At 45.3% G+C, this 15,656-nt stretch overlaps 1 protein-coding gene across 2 annotated transcripts; it reads right to left on the bottom strand.

The window, feature by feature from the left end:
- Positions 1 to 266: 266 nt before the first annotated feature.
- LOC131219085 (transcription factor bHLH154-like) lies at positions 267 to 15,315 on the bottom strand. 2 transcript variants are annotated; one of them, XM_058214070.1, is made up of 6 exons: positions 14,781 to 15,315; positions 14,517 to 14,687; positions 14,252 to 14,317; positions 13,494 to 13,559; positions 12,330 to 12,380; positions 267 to 913 (listed from the first exon to the last, which is right to left on the bottom strand). In XM_058214070.1, the coding sequence occupies exons 1-6, from the start codon at positions 15,063 to 15,065 to the stop codon at positions 770 to 772; spliced, it is 783 nt and encodes a 260-aa protein (XP_058070053.1). In that variant the 5' UTR covers positions 15,066 to 15,315; the 3' UTR covers positions 267 to 769. The 2 variants fall into 2 exon arrangements, with proteins under 2 accessions (XP_058070053.1, XP_058070055.1); XM_058214072.1 differs by having other exon boundaries at positions 14,544 to 14,687.
- Positions 15,316 to 15,656: the final 341 nt, after the last annotated feature.

The following is a 15,656-nucleotide window of genomic DNA, read 5'->3' as shown; positions in this document are numbered from 1 at the left end:
ATTGATTGAGAGGAACGTGTCGAAGGGATCGACTCAATTAGGATTGGTCAATATGGGCAAGAGTCTCACCCAACTGGGACGAATCTGGGTGCGTTGGCCCGAGTCACATCCTATCTACTGATTCGTTTTATCACATCGAAGTTGACCTAGACAATCAAGTCGCACATGAATAGAAACAAGTGCTAAAACCATACAAGATGATTGTAGATGAACCTGACTCCCAAAATCAAGGAGTGGTTTGGATATCAATCCCATTGAGAAAAAGGTTGACATGCAAAGAGGATTCCCTTCCCTTGTCAATGTTCAAAAACCAAAACAGATTTTGTGTGGATATTCAGTTAATTTTTCTCATAAGCATGTACATTACATACTTTTTAATTTCTTCGCCTTTTTTTTAAGCTTTGGAAGCTACTGCTGTTGCAAATAGGGAAGCAGTGGTCAAAATCCCTCAAAATTCACTCGGGAGATGATCCAGTGGATCTGGTCTAACCTGCACAACTCACCACCACATAACAGCTTTCAAACTAGCATAATTAGCAGAGGTGGTTGATGGTCGAGGTTCAGTGAGGGAAAGTGGTCTGATAGACATCGTATTGGAACTGTGGGCCATCCACGATAGGGCCCATTAGATGGATGGTCCTGATTGATACATTAGACTACCACGTGTAGGGTCGATAGATGGCTCTGCCATGACTGGTTTCCCGACGGTTCTACCGTATCATCTCCCAAGATGAAAGGCGTAAAAAAAAAAAAGGGTCTAGGAACGCTTTTAGTGAGTGGAGGGGTGGCTTCCCATAGCAGTCGACCAGAAATCAGCGCCGTTGCTTTTTGCCACGTGTACGGTCGACTCAACTGGGACCAGGCATAGTCCTCGACTCCTCAGTCCGTATTTCGATACCGCTTCTCCGCCCTCCTGGAAAAAGAACATCCACCAACCCAAGGTAAATAATTAAAAAACAAAGGAGAAGGTAGGTAGTCCGCGGGACCATGCAGGATTGTACCACTACATGTCAGCGGATGTGCAGAAATCCTGGACGGTTGGATGTAATGGGCTCCACCGTGGCCTCAACGAGAAGTATCCTCATTTGAGTGCAAACTGTCCGCTATAGCTTCAAGGTATATCTGTTCGGTGAGGTGCATCAATAGAGGGGACCCACTGAATAAATGGTCCAGATGGGACGCAGATTGCCTACTGACGCTCAGTAGCCAGCAGCTACCAGACGGTGCTTCGTGGGCCGCACCATGATGTATGCGTTTTAGTCCATTTTTTTCACAATATTTCATGACATGAGCCCAAAATGAGGCAGATCCAAATCTCCTGTGGTGATTGAACGCTCACTGTTAAAAACATTTTCCCGTTCATCTAGATGTGTTTGACTTAATCAATAGGCCCGATGGCAAATAAACATTACAATAGCCCTCAGGAAGTTTTTAAGGATGGCCACTGTTTTACTGCCACTTTTTTCTTGTAGCGTGGTTAATTTGAGATTTCGTTGTCTCAAATTTTAAGATCATGCCCTAAAATGAGTTAGAGAAATAGATTACGATTGTGGATAAAAACATATCATGGTACGGCACACAGAGCACTGTCCACTGGCGACCTCGCTACTGGCAGCCTCTCTAGGCAATCAGCGTCCGTCCAGATGGGACTCGGATTCGGTGGCGACCCCCCGGGAGCGGAGGCAGTATTGGTCGGTGCCAAAAAAGCACTGTGGGCGCCCCGGACGCGGATTGCGTACTACCCCCGCCCGTCTCTAGCTCCGAACGGGCAGTTCTGTGGGCGGGCCCACTGTGATGTATCTGTACATCCAAGCCGCCAATCCCTTTTCTCATATTATTTTAAGGCATGAGCACAAAAATGAGTCAGATTCAACGCTCAAGTGGACCACACCGAATAATAAGCTTGGTTGCATTAAAATGCACAAAGCATTAAATGTCAGTTCATTAAATGCAAGAGTCATCTGTGGTGTGGTCCATCTGACCGTTGGATCTGTTTCATTTTTATCTTGATGCCTTAAAATAATCTGAGAAAAGGTATAGACGGCTTGGATGTACAGATACATCACGATGGGGCCGCCCACAGAGCTGCCGTTCGGAGGTAGGGACGGGCGGGGTAGTACGCAATCCGCGTCCGAACGCCCCATCATAACACATGTATTTTATCCACTACTGTCCATTTTGTCAGCTCTTTTAATGCACGAGCCAAAAGATTAGGCAGATTTAAATCTCATGGACCAGAACACAAGAAACAGGGTGATTGCACGCCGTCCACCATCAAAATCTCTGTGGCCCACGAAAATTTTGGATCATGCCGATATTCATGGTTTCCCTTCATCCAGGTCTCTCTACCTAATTCATAGGTTGGATGGGAAATGACACTCCAGTCGGCCTTAGGATGTTTTTTGTTGATGCCAATATCTGGATACCCTGATAGCCTACCGTGCACCTGCAAAACCAAGGGACAAATGGGCACTGGTTGTAGCCGTGGGCCTTCCAATGCCTATGTAGGAATAAGCGCACAATTGGCGCATTAAGAATAAGCACACAATTGGCGTAGTCAAGTTAAGGTAATTATGTATATCTTTTCCTATTAACGAGGGTCCCTATTTATAACCTTTTGATATTGACTACGTATTTGGCAGTGAATACGCTACATAGATGCATATCATTGAAGGGATTTCTTCCCAGATATATCACGCTTATTTCGGCATGATCCTCGATGAAGATCTCGTAAGGAATCCTTTCCATATACGAAGAGGATCTCCCCTCCTATCTCGCGATAGTTGTCAGTATCTAAGACTGAAGTCGATGGTTGATGCCGACCTCTTAGTCGATGGCCGAGGCTGACCTCTAAGTCAATGGTTGAGGCCCTTGGTCGAAGTTGGTCCTCGAGGCCAACAATCGAGGTTAACCCTTGAGGTGGGCATATAGAACCGTCTTCTTGGTCGACATTGTGAGATATCAAGTGGGCGACCAAGGCTGTCATTCGTGGTCGCCACTCAGCCTGGTCGCGGAGGTCATGAGGTCAACGTCTAAGGCCGAGCTCATACCCGACCTCACGTCCAAGCTATTTCCCTTGTTATTTCTATTTTATTCAAAGTGTTTGGTCAATCTAGTTTTACCCATAACAGTAGCCCCCAACTTCCAAGCGCACTCCAAGAGCTCAGGAAGTAAAAGACCTTGGACTGACGCTCGAGCACGAGGTCTCACGCGGGAGAGGTCGGGAGGTCGGCTCAATCAGGGCACACCCCTGCCATTATTGTGGGAGAAGGAAAGGTTGTGCGCTTCGGAACCGGGGAGGATATAGTGATGATGACGACAGGTCATACGAGGAGGCGTGCGTCGTGCGGCGCCTCCTCGTCTCCTTACGAATGGTAGGAGGACACCTATCTCTGCTTCGATAGTGAGGCTTGCCCACGAATCCTTAATTGCCACGTGGATAGAGGCGTGCATCGAGGCGTCTTTTCGAATTAAAGCATTAAATGCGTGCATTTAATGCTGCAGTTAAAAATGCTATAAATAGGGGAGGGGTGCCCTAAACCCTTTCATTTGCTCCGCTCACCTCCTTTACTTCCTCCTGCTACCAGACTTAGGCGATTTTCGGTGAGTTGGGATTTCTCTTTTTCCTACTTCTCTGGGCAGTCCTCCATTCCTTCTCCGGCCTTTCGTTTCTTCTACGATTCCTTTTTCTCCTCTCTTCCTTAGTTTTCTTTTATCTTTTGTAAATGTCAAACGATTCAGGTAGGGCATTTGTATCCGGTGCCTTTCATGGGGAGTCCGTCCCGGAAAGCGTGGACTCCCGGCTGGGTGCATTCTTGGGTGAGCCATCTCTGGCGATGGAAGCCCGGTAAGAAGAGGTGGTGTCTGCCCCAGCAAGGTCGCTGCTGATGTCTGTTGGGAGGCCGTCCTTGGATGTCAGTCCTTTTGGATCGAGGCTGCAGGAGGCAGACTTGGGCTCGATCAAGACTGAATTCCATATCCGCAACTCCGTGGGGCTACGAGCTCCTGAGATTGGGGAAATTCCTGGCCACCCTCGCACGGGTGAGGTGCCCATTTATGTCATGGCCCTTCAATGTGGTCTGTGGCTTCCCATTCACCTTATTGTTCGGGAGCTCGTTCATTGCCTAAGGCTCGCCCCTGGGCAGCTAATTCCCAACGTCTAGCGAGCCATATTCGACACATACATCTTGTGGCATCAGCTCGAATATACCAAGCTAACCGTGGATGAGTTCTTGTATTTGTATAGAGCGAAGGCCAGTCCGAGTGCTGGGGGCTAGTACTACTTCTCTTCTTGGGTGAACCAAGACCAGACTCTCATCACCGACAACTCGTCCTCCAACAAGGGCTAGAAGGACAAGTGGTTCTTTGCATCAGGGGAATGGGAGGCCCCAATGGCTAAGGTAAGCAAGCTGTGCTCTCAAGTACCCACGCTTTTGCTTTTCCAAGTCAAAAATTATCGAGCTGTATATATATATATATAGTCTATTTCTCATCCGCTGACCCTGGTCGTACTTTCTTATAGCTCTTCCTTGGGGATAACCTGAGCTCTCCCAATTACAACTTCGCCATGTCAAACTTACAAAGGAGAGGAGTGTAGCTAAGAGGGATTGAAGGAGGATGATCACTCCTCTGTCTTTGTACCAGGCCGACCTATTTGTGGTTGATTCAATAGGTACATTATAGTTGGTCAGTCACTTTGTGTCATTTGTGTTTGTACGTTATTTGTTAAGTGATTGTATTTAAAGCACACAAGCAGTTGTCAAATTTCATAGACAAAATGATGGTTAGATATCTAGTACACTCCAGTTCTCTATGACACCTCATGAAGATCGACTCAACATCAAAAGACTAGAAGACTCGACATGTTTTCAAGTTAAAGATATATGTGTATGCCAGCCATTAGGTGGTATGACACTAGAAAAGACTTAGGTTTGATGTTTTTTAAACATGGCCTTATGTACTTAAAATATAAAAATTACAGTATAATTTCACTGATGTTCGGCCCGCCCAACTTTTGGTTTGGCCAGCCGAATTTGGATCAGCCAACCTAACCTCAGCCTCGGGCAAGTTTTCAGCAACACAAAAGCAGAAAATCTATTGCAAGTTTAGCTAAACCAACTTGGGTTCGGCCAGCTGAACCTGGCATTGGGCCAGCCCAAAGGTGTCTTGGGTCAAGTTTCCAGCAATGGAAATTTCGGGTTTTAAAGGGATTCGGCCGGCCAAACCCTGAATTAAGCCAACCGAATTTTGGTTCGAGTCAGTCAAATTTTTAATAAATTTTATCCTGCGCAATCTAATAGCCATTGGAACATAATCGTTAGAATCCGGCCAGCCGAACCTATTTTTAAGCTGACCAAATTTCCAATCCCTTTGGCTATAAATAAGAACATTCTCTCATTCATTTTAACAACAAAATTCAGTGAAAAATCTTCTATAAATGAGAGATAAAATAAGGTCTTCCCAAAGCTATCTATGTGGTAATTATTATTTGTATTTAACTTATTTAATTCTCTTTCTGAAGTTAGTGTTAAATGCAATTATAGAGTAATCTATACTCTACTTGAGAAATAGAGAATTGAATATGCAACAGTTAGGGTTTATATTTTTTTAAGAAATATTAGATCCCTATATTCTTTCCAGTTGAGCATACATTGCTTCATTGACATTCAAGAAAGAAGATCGCTGCTCGAAACCTCGACTTGTATTGTTATTGTTTTATTTCATTTAAGTGACTATCTTTTAAAGATAAGTATTGTTATTGTTTTATTTCATTTAATTTTGTTGAGATAACCCAGAAATGTTATTTAGGTTGATTTGTTGTAAGCTCGTAAAAATCACAAAGGGGATTGATTTGTGGTAAGCTTGTGAAAATCACAAGAATTGTAAGTGGTTATTAAGGTGAACTTTTAAGAACCTTGATACAATGAAAAGCCAAAATTACGAGGTTAGTAATTTTGGGAGTGGAGTAGGTGTGCGTTAAATACTGAACTACTACAACTCCTTGTGCATTTATGGTGATTTATTTATTTGATTATCTACCTTTTGCCATTTTGAAAGATTGATTCTAAGGACGTTGTGAAATAAGGTTGTCTTGCCTAAAATAATAGGTGAAGGTTGTCCTACGAATTAATTGGAATCAAGGTTTTAATACTTTGTGCGATTGAGAATATATTTTTTACATTTTATTATAAGGAATTGGTATTGTCCTATTAACCACCCCTTTAGGATATCTATAGCTCATCTATCACATTTATATATGCGTATTTTCCTGTAGATATAGCTGACCAGCTCTACCCGTCGAAGAGAATTAAACTTCCCTCTACAGCTCAGTTGGAGAAACTGAGGAGGGTGGTTAAGAAGATTCCCGCCCCTCCTCAAGCTCGTTGAGGAGAATTTTCTAAGGTTACTCAAGACAGGCCCAGCCTTGCCCCAGAGGGGGTTGATGCTGATGTTGCATGGCCGAGGTCAGCTGATGCTAGGTTCGAGTAAGAATTCAATCAAGACCTCTTTAGCGACGTCGTCGTCGGCTTTCGTGGCCAGCTTTGCCAGAGCATCTGCTCGAGAATTTTCTACTTTGGGGACTAAGGTGACTTCGCACTTGTTGAACCTGCCAATAAGCTCTTTCTCCTTCCGCAAATAGGCAATCATCTTCTCCCCCTTGGCTTGATACTAGACAACAACTTGGTTAACAATGAGTTAGGAATCGCTATGAATCTTTAAGGCTCAGTCTCCCATAGCTTTTGCTAGCTTGAGCCTGGCGAGGAGTGCTTCATATTCTGCCTCGTTGTTGGATGTCGGGAACCCAAACCTCAAGGCGTACTGCACGCAGGTTTGGTCTGGTGCGACAAGGATTATTCTCGCTCTACTGCCTTTTGAATTAAAAGATCCATCAACATGAAGGGTCCACTCTTGCAAGTCAATTTCGTCTTCGTTCTCGGCCTTTTTCGGGGGTTCAAGGTTAGTGAACTTAGTGATGAAGTCGGCTACTGCCCGGCCTTTGATGGCGACTTGGGGTTGGTATGCGATGTTGAACTCGCCAAGCTCAATTGCCCACTTAGTCAGTCTCCCTGACACCTCAAGCTTTTGGAGCACTTGTTAGAGGGGTTGACCGGTTAGGACTACAATGCTGTGAGCCTGAAAGTAGGGGTAGAGGCATCACAACGATATGATTAAGGAAAGCGCGAGCTTCTTGATATCAATATATTTGGTCTCAGCTTGGACCAATGCCTTGCTGACGTAATGCACGGGAAGTTGTTTGCCTCCGACCTCTCTTATCAAGTCTGAGCTAACCGATGCGGCTGAGATAGCCAAGTAGAGAAGCAGTGGCTCTCCCTATTTGGGCTTGAAGAGTAGCGGGGGTAACCCGGGGTATTGATTGAGTTGTTGAAAGGCCTGCTCACAATCGTTGTCCCATGTCGGCTTTGTCTTACCCTTTAGTTGTTAGAAGAATGGCAGACACTTATTGGTGGCTCTAGAGACAAACCTGTTGAGGGCTGTGATTCTGCATGTAAGGCATTGAATTTCTTTTGTAGTCCTAGGTGAGCTCATGTTCAATAATGGTTGAATCTTGTCGAGATTTGCTTCGATTCCTCTTTGGTTGACCAAGAAGCTGAGGAACTTTCTCGAGCACACCCCGATGACACATTTGTTTGGGTTTAGCCTCACATAGTACTTCCTAAGGATGGCGAACATCTCTTTGAGGTCAGCCATGTGGTTTGCTACTCTGATGCTCTTGACCAGTATGTCGTCGACATAGACTTCCATGGAGTGTCCGATCTGCTTAGCGAACATCTTGTTGATAAGGCGTTAATATGTTACTCCAGCATTTTTCAGCTTAAAAGGCATAACCTTGTAGCAGTAGAGCCATTTGTCGATGAGGAAGTTCATTTTCTACTTGTTGTGTTCGTGCATGGCTATCTAGTTATAGCCCAAGTAGCCTTCCATGATGCTGAGAAGTTCGTGCCTAGCTGTACTATCGACCAGCTGGTCAATCCTCAAGAGAGGAAAACTGTCTTTTGGACACTTTATTCAAGTCCGTGTAGACGACACATAATTGCCATTTCCCATTTGATTTCTTCACTAGCATGACATTTCCTATACATTTGGGATAATAGATTTTTTCAATAAACCCAGCCTTGAGAAGCTTACTAACCTCCTCATCGATGATTGTGTATCGCTCTGGTTCGAATGCTCATCACTTTTGTCTTACAGGTCGGTGGTCGGGATCAACGTTCAATATTTGGACCATTACCTCTGGGTTGATGTCGAGGATGTCTTGGTGTGACAATGCGAAGATGCCTACGTTCCACTTCAGTAAGCTAACGATCTCCTCTCGCTAACCTGGGACCAACAACGAGTTAACCTGAATCGTGCCGGTCAGGTTTGTTTCACAGAGGGGTATAGTCACTATGTCCTCTACAGGAGACCCTCTTTTGACTAATTCTTCTCGGGGGTCGAGAGAGGTGATAGCCATCATCTGTTGTTGCATTTTTTCCTTAAATGTCGTTGAGTAGCATTGTCGAGCTTCATGATGATTGCCTCTGACCTGACCGACACTATGCTCGGTCGAGAACTTCATCACGAGGTGATAGGTAGATATCGCTGCTCTCATGACATTGATGGATGGTCGTCTCAATATTATGTTATAGACAGAGGGGAAGTCGACCACGAGGAAGTTGATCATTATGGTGGTCTGCTTATGACCCTCTCCTACAGTCATGGGCAGCAGTATACTTCCTTCGGAGGTGATTTTCTCCCCCGCGAACCCGAGCAAGGGAGTGCGGATAGGATGTAATATGGACCTCCTGATTACCATTTATTAAAGGCGGCGGCAAAGAGGATTTTGGCCGAGCTGCCATTGTCCACCAGTATGTGGTGCATTTTTTGGTTGAACATGGTCATGGTCAGTACCAAGGCATCGTCGTGTGGGTGGTGGATTCCTCGAGCATCTTCCTTAGTGAAGGTCAAGATGCAGGGGCTCAATTTTTGCTCCTTCGCAGCCTTAGTGGAGAGGTATACATGGTGTTATGTGTTGCTGTTGTTGATGCTTCGAGCGTGCGCCCTGCGAGCTCTATTCGAGTCTCCACTGGTTGCAGGTCCTCTGAAGATCATGTGTATTTCACATGTCGCTTCATTGTTGTTTCTATCATCTTGTTGCTCGTCTCGTTTATCAAGTTGCTCATCTTTCCTTATGTTAACATACTCTTGTAGGTGCCTGGTTCGGATGAGAGACTTGATCTCTTCCTTGAGGTCGAACTATTCAGCGGTGGTGTGCCCGTGATTACGGTGGAAGTAGCAGTACTTCTTCTCTCTCTTGTCAGTGTCGGCCTTCATCTTGCTCGACCACTTCAAGATCTTTTTATCGCGAATCTCCATAAAAACTTGCTCAGGAGTCGCATTCAACAGGGTATAAGAGCGGAACCTGCTCTTCAGTTGTCGGTTAGGACGCAAACCTCTGCTCGGATCGTCTTGCTTTCTCTTCTTGCTATTGATGGTGGGCGGCTCCCTTTCCTCCTTGTGCTTCCTATCCTTAGCCGAGCTACCTGTGGTTCGAGTAGCTTTCCGCGAGCTGAAGAGTTCTTCTGCATTAGAGTACTTCTGGGCTCAATTAAAAAGATCAGCCAAGGTAATTGGTTGGGGGGAGGGGGGGGAGGAGGTTCTTGCCAATTGAGAAGAGGAACTTCCTCTCCCGAAGACCAGGTATCATGGCTGTCAGAGCTATCTAGTCAAAATAGCCGTCCACCTATACCACTTCCTCTTTAAAGCGGATAATATAGTCCTTTAGTAGCTCGTTTTCCCTTTAGGTAATGGTGAGGAGGTGGAGTGTTGGTTTCCTTCGATCCTTCCCACCGATGAACTACGTGATGAAAGTCTTGCTGAGTCGGGCAAATGAGCTAATGGACTTCGGCTTTAACTACCTATACCACTTTCGTGCAACTCCTAACAAAGTCAGGGAGAATGCTCGGCACATCACTAAGCTCGTAGTGTCATGTAGCTCCATCCAAGCTCTAAATGATTCAAGATGCTCGACCGAATCTCCAGCTTTAGAGTAAGGGGTAATCTGAGGCATCAAGCATCTTGACGAAAGTTAAAGATCTCATGATGTCGTCGGTAAATGGAGGTTTCTTTTCCTCCAACATGGCTTCAACAGAGGTTGGAACCCGAGCACGGTACGCTTGTTGGATGTCACCGAGCTGTCCTCAGATTTCTCTGGGCTCGACTTCCCATGAGACCTCATTCTTTGCGACGATCTTGGGGGCCTTCTTGCACCTCCTTTTCTCAAGGGTGTGGAGCAGGTCGGAGTTTGCGAGTACGGTGGTTCCCGCGGTATGCACGGGAGCTTGAATATGCTGCCCGAGTCATTGCTTTATCGCATGAGAGTCGTGGGGCACCTGAGGAGGTTGGGGCAGTTCAATTGATGCCCCTACTTCCACATCGCGATCAGGAGGTGGTTGTTGCCTTTCCAGTATTTGCATTATTCAGTCGACATTACCAGTTAGGGCTTCAACTTGGTTTTCTAAGGAGATGAGCCGACCTCCCCTGTTGCGGGACCTTTATGCGGCCATCGCAGGAGGATTGGTAGATGCTCTGAAGGCAAATTCTTAGGACTTTCAGTCTATGCTTCTAGTGCAGGGATTGGTGCAGTGATGGCGGCTAAGGCCCTCTTCTTTCCTTTAGCCATCGTAGCGTAGGCGAAGATAAGAGGGTTTTTAATGGCTTAACTGTTGCTTCCCACAGACGGTGTCAAACTGTTGATGCTAAGATCTTGATTTCTTGCTAGCACGTCATGCACCTGCAAAACCAAGTGACAAAGGGGGTGCTAGTTGTAGTTGGGGGCCCTCCGATGCCTAAGTTAGAATAAGCACACAATGGGCGTAGTCAAGTTAGGGTAATTGTGCATACATTTTTCTACCAAGGATGGTCCTTATTTATAACATTTTGACACTGCATACGTATTTGGCAGTGAATCTGCCAGATAGATGCGTATTATAAAAGGGATCTCTCCCTAAATATATCGCGCTTATCTTAGCACGATCCCCGGTGAAGATCTCAAGGGGAATCCTTTCCGCATACGGAGGGGATCTCCCCTCCTGTCCATAATATCCGAGACCAAAGTCGATGGCCTAGGCCAACGTCTAAGTCGAGGGCGAAGGCTGACCTCTGAGTCAATGGTCGAGGCCCTTAGATGAAGTTGGTCCTTGAGGTGGACAAGTTGCCTCTCAAGGTGGGCATATAGAACCATCTTCTTGGCCGAGATTGTGAGGTATCAAGTGGGTAACCGAGGCCATCATTCATGGTCACCATTCGGCTTCGTCGCAGAGGTCATGAGGTCGGCGTCTAAGGCCGAGCTCATACCAGACCTCGCATCCAAGATATTTCCCTTGTTATTTCTTTTTCTTTTCCTAACATTTTTAATTGGGGACGTTCAATCGCCATGGTTTCGTGTAGTCCACATGAGATTTGGATCCGCCTCAATTTTTAAGATCATGACCTAAAAAAAAACCACTGAGAAAATGGATGAAACGGCGTCGTGGACAAAAACAAATACATCACAATGGCGTCGGAGCTTTTTCCAACACAGGCCAGTACCGACCAGGTCCTGGAGGGGTCGCTAACGAGTCCGAACCTTTCCAGATGGGCCAAAAGTGGGACCCATATAGTGTGGAGGTCAAGAAGAAAGTAGGAGGATGCTCTTGCATATGCAGGCGAGAGATTGAAACCATTCATCAGGCAAGTCCCCTGGGCTGTAGGTCCCACGTGTATGAAAAAAGGATGGTTACATTCAGAGTAAGTAGAACGGCCCTACTTGGGGGTTCCGGACAGATTCACCGGCGGGTCCGCCTGATGAACGATCAAGATCTCGCACAGGCACATCACATTGACACAAACAGGGCGCGCGCTTGATCGTCGCTGCTCCAAGCGGCAACTCCACTTTGAGGGAGAGACAGATAGGTGCATTGAGAAATGATAAGATGTACAGCTGCTGTATGCAGACTTTCACACGTGTCTTATCACATGTGTAGCACATCTGATCCGTGTAAAAACTGGCCAAACCATGGTGAAGAACCCTGTAGAAAGTTAGCACCACCCACTCGTTAGCTGGGCCATAAGTTAAAACAACAGTTGACACAGCGTAATGTCGTGGTCCAGCCAATAAGTGGATCGTCTTCATTTTCAAATCAAACGATCAAGATAATATGGTATTATATTATGCACGGATGAGATATTCTACACCCATGACACGTCATCAAGAAATAAACTACTGAAAATGAAATTTCCCATACGAACCCTGTATCTTATCTGTGTTGAGGAGAATATGTCTTGCTTACCTGCAGGTGAGCAGAAGATGGTAGACGCTGCAGGTACGGCGAACTCAGCACCTGAAACAAACAAATTACAAACAAACGAGAAAAAGATTTATATATTATATATTAGGACTGATGTTGGCAAACACCCCAACCCTTCCCTTCCAATGGCGAACAAATAGTACAACCTTTTACTATTATCAGCACCGAAAGTTGAAATGTGGACCTATCCATCCATTATAGACTCGTGATGGTACCGAAGTGCTGTGGGGCCATGACAAACTGTTCGTTAGATCCACCCGTCCATCAAGGTTTTCCCCTCATGCTAACCGTATAGACCACATCCAAAACTTACGTAGAAATTCACGTGGTGTCGCCCAGTCTGGCTCTAGGAATGGAATGATTTTTGGTATGTCCCTGCATCGTAGCTTATAGGTCTGAAGAATGGATTAGATGGTATAGATAAGCATGGTGGGTCTCACAAACAGTGGAGAAGGTTTTATTGGTTGGTGTCCCGTCCAACTATTCCTTATAAAGTGGCCGACTAGAGTTTTCATTCCTACTGATTTTGGGCACATGGCTAACATTTAAGGGCACATATCTAATGGGATGGGTGGATTGGATGCACCGTTTACATTAGCCTGGTTATCACCACAAGCTGCCTCTGTATGCATCTGATACGAAAAGTCTCACGTGAGGTGCCTAGGTAGCATGGCCACGGACGTGCCTACCGCATATGACATCCACCTTGTCAATCAGGTCCAACACCCCTCGTTCATTTGTAATTGATAAAATAAAATCAGATTGACACTCTGGTGGGCCACCCCATGCGGAATTACTCCTGCATTCTATAAATTTATCTACTATGGCCTACCTAGTTTTATTATAGCCTCACTTTTGGAATGATTTCACCGTGATTAGGCAAGTTAGATGAATGAATTGAATGAAATATGGAAACCTTCGTGTGCCCTACACAAAAATAAAGGTGAGAGTTCCACCCCTACTATTTCCTATGGTGGGGCATACCTGAGCTATGAGAGGCGCAGTGTACCTGGTGAACGGATTAGATGTCGTGAAAGTTTGCCTACGTGGCCAATTCACGCTAGCGGGGTCAAATTCTATATCCTCCATCTTTATTATTATTATTATTATTATTAATTAATATAAGCATGTTTATAAAGCAGGTACCTGAACCTGGTCGTGCAAAAATCTGATGTATCCCATCGCTTCGTGAAGGACAGAAGCCGTGTCTGTCTGCATCAGTCAAAAAGTCAAGAGTCAAAAAAAACACAAACATCCTTGTCACGACAAAAGGGTCGCGAGTTTTCTGAAGCACTGTATCACAAAGTTCTATGAGCCCAACGCAATGTTTGTCTGGTATCAGTTAACTCGTGCATCAGTTTCCAGAGTGACTTTTAGAATGTGAGTCCACAGATACAAAACTCACGCCGGCCACAAACCAGATAAAGTGGAGATGGAAACACCCACCATTGAACTTCCTGGGCCCACCGTCATATTTATATGCCACCCAGCTCGTTCGTAAATAAGGTGATTCCCACGGTTTATGAAGGGAAAACATAAAGATCATACCCATCCAAAACTTCTGCCGGGCCTAAGATAATTTGCTTTCCTGTGGTGTGGCCCACTTGAGTTTTTGGGTCTGCTTCGATTTTTTGATCTCATCCTAACAAGAGATCTTGCGTATCTCGAAACAAATGGACCGACTGGATGTCACGAGGTTGGTTCCAGAGAAGTTTGGGTTGAAGGAACTGCCGGCAACAGGTGTTACACGCAACTCGCGTCCCGACAAAGGACCCATTTTTCCCGGGAGTGCTACTTTCCACCCCTAAACCTGATAAATACAGCCCTTTACTGCCAAAATTTAGGGGGTGAGATTTTCAATATAAATATTCGATTTTTTATTTTTTATTTTCCTGCAGCCGAACCTTGCCGTAGGGTGAAACGAGCTTCTGCAATGCCGTAATTCGTTCTCCCAGCTTCTCCTTCTTCACCTATCATCAAATCCAAAACATATATAAAATAAAAAAGAAAATGGCATTTAAATCCCATGTTTTTACACACACACACACACACACACACTCTCTCTCTCTTCTAGAAAAAATTAAAAAGGAGTGCATGCATAAAAAGAAAGGGTGCAGATATCAACTCCCATAAAAGAAAAAAAAAAAAAAAGGGTTCGGATTTTGAGACTTTCAATAGTCCGGCGGAAGCAGCGACCTCCGTTTTGTGCTTCTTAGGCGTTTCCCCACCGTTCTCAGCTGACGCACGCGAACCCGAACCCGTCCCCGACTTGAGAACAGAGTCAGGACCCGACCCGACTCGTCTTTTCTCCTCCATGCTCCCCTCTCCGCTCTTCGCTTTCTGCATACAAGAAAACCAACAAAATCATCTTTTCTTTCAAATGCGTACATGCATGCATGCATGTCGGGTTTCCAGAATCAGAATTCCACCAACCCTCGACTTAGAGAAACTGCAGCCGCTGCTTGAAGAAGTCGAAGAAGAATCTCCACCGCTAATTCCAGATTTCTGGGCCACCGCCCCTGCTTCGAAAAAACCCATCACCTCTTCGTTTCGGCCGTCGTCCCCGAAACGCAGCATCTTCGAGCGTGTCTCATCAGGCAAAGACGAAGGGTAGATTAAGACCTCCTCTATAAAGGGACCCACATCACCAGATTCAAGCATCTGAGCAAAACTCCCTCCTGAAAGTGGGCCCCCATCAAAGCCATTGTCCGTCGCCATCAAAGCTCAAACCACCAAAAACAGTAATACTAAAGCCCTTTTCTGTCTTCGAGCTCTGCAACTACTACACTAGAGAGGGAGAGAGAGATTCCAGGTAATGAAAGAGAAGAAGGTTCTGGCAATTGCAGGGAAGGCAGATTCCCGTCCGTGGGGTTTCGGCTTTGGTTTTGTTGCCCTTCGCTTTTGGGATTTGAAAAGTTAATTTGGTCGAGCGGAAGAGTACGACTATTAATACGCATGCACACTGCCAGTCGTCCGTGGAATCCTTTCCAGACCGTCCAAATGTTAGGTCCACTGTATCGAAGAATCCGACTATTTGACTATTTATAAAAATGTGAATGGATACTCAGTCGCACGTTGGATACACGTTTAAAGATCTGACCGTCGAAGCTGGGATCTTTTGACCGATTCGTCCTACAAAGAAAATCAGATTAGCCGGAACAAATTTTATCAAAGAATTTTACAAATGAAAGAAAAAAAAAGTAGGAATTTACAGGAGAGGATTTTTTTTTTTTTTTTTTTCCAAAAGCTTTTAAAAAAGCTACCTCATCAATTCATGCAACCATCATGCCTCCAGCGTTTTCATTGGTC

The sequence above is a fragment of the Magnolia sinica genome, chromosome 11 (assembly GCF_029962835.1).
Source record: "Magnolia sinica isolate HGM2019 chromosome 11, MsV1, whole genome shotgun sequence".
NCBI lineage: Eukaryota > Viridiplantae > Streptophyta > Magnoliopsida > Magnoliales > Magnoliaceae > Magnolia > Magnolia sinica.
The sequence above is the reverse complement of the archived record's forward strand: the minus strand, read 5'-3'. Positions and strand labels throughout refer to the sequence as shown.

Coding starts and splice junctions, on each gene's coding strand:
- LOC131219085 (XM_058214070.1), bottom strand. CDS start 15,065: ATGGCGACGGACAATGGCTTTGATGGGGGCCCACTTTCAGGAGGGAGT. Junction 14,688..14,780: donor GCAGTTTCTCTAAGTCGAGG/GTTGGTGGAATT, acceptor TCTTGTATGCAG/AAAGCGAAGAGCGGAGAGGG. Junction 914..12,329: donor CATCTTCTGCTCACCTGCAG/GTAAGCAAGACA, acceptor TTCTTTTTCCAG/GAGGGCGGAGAAGCGGTATC.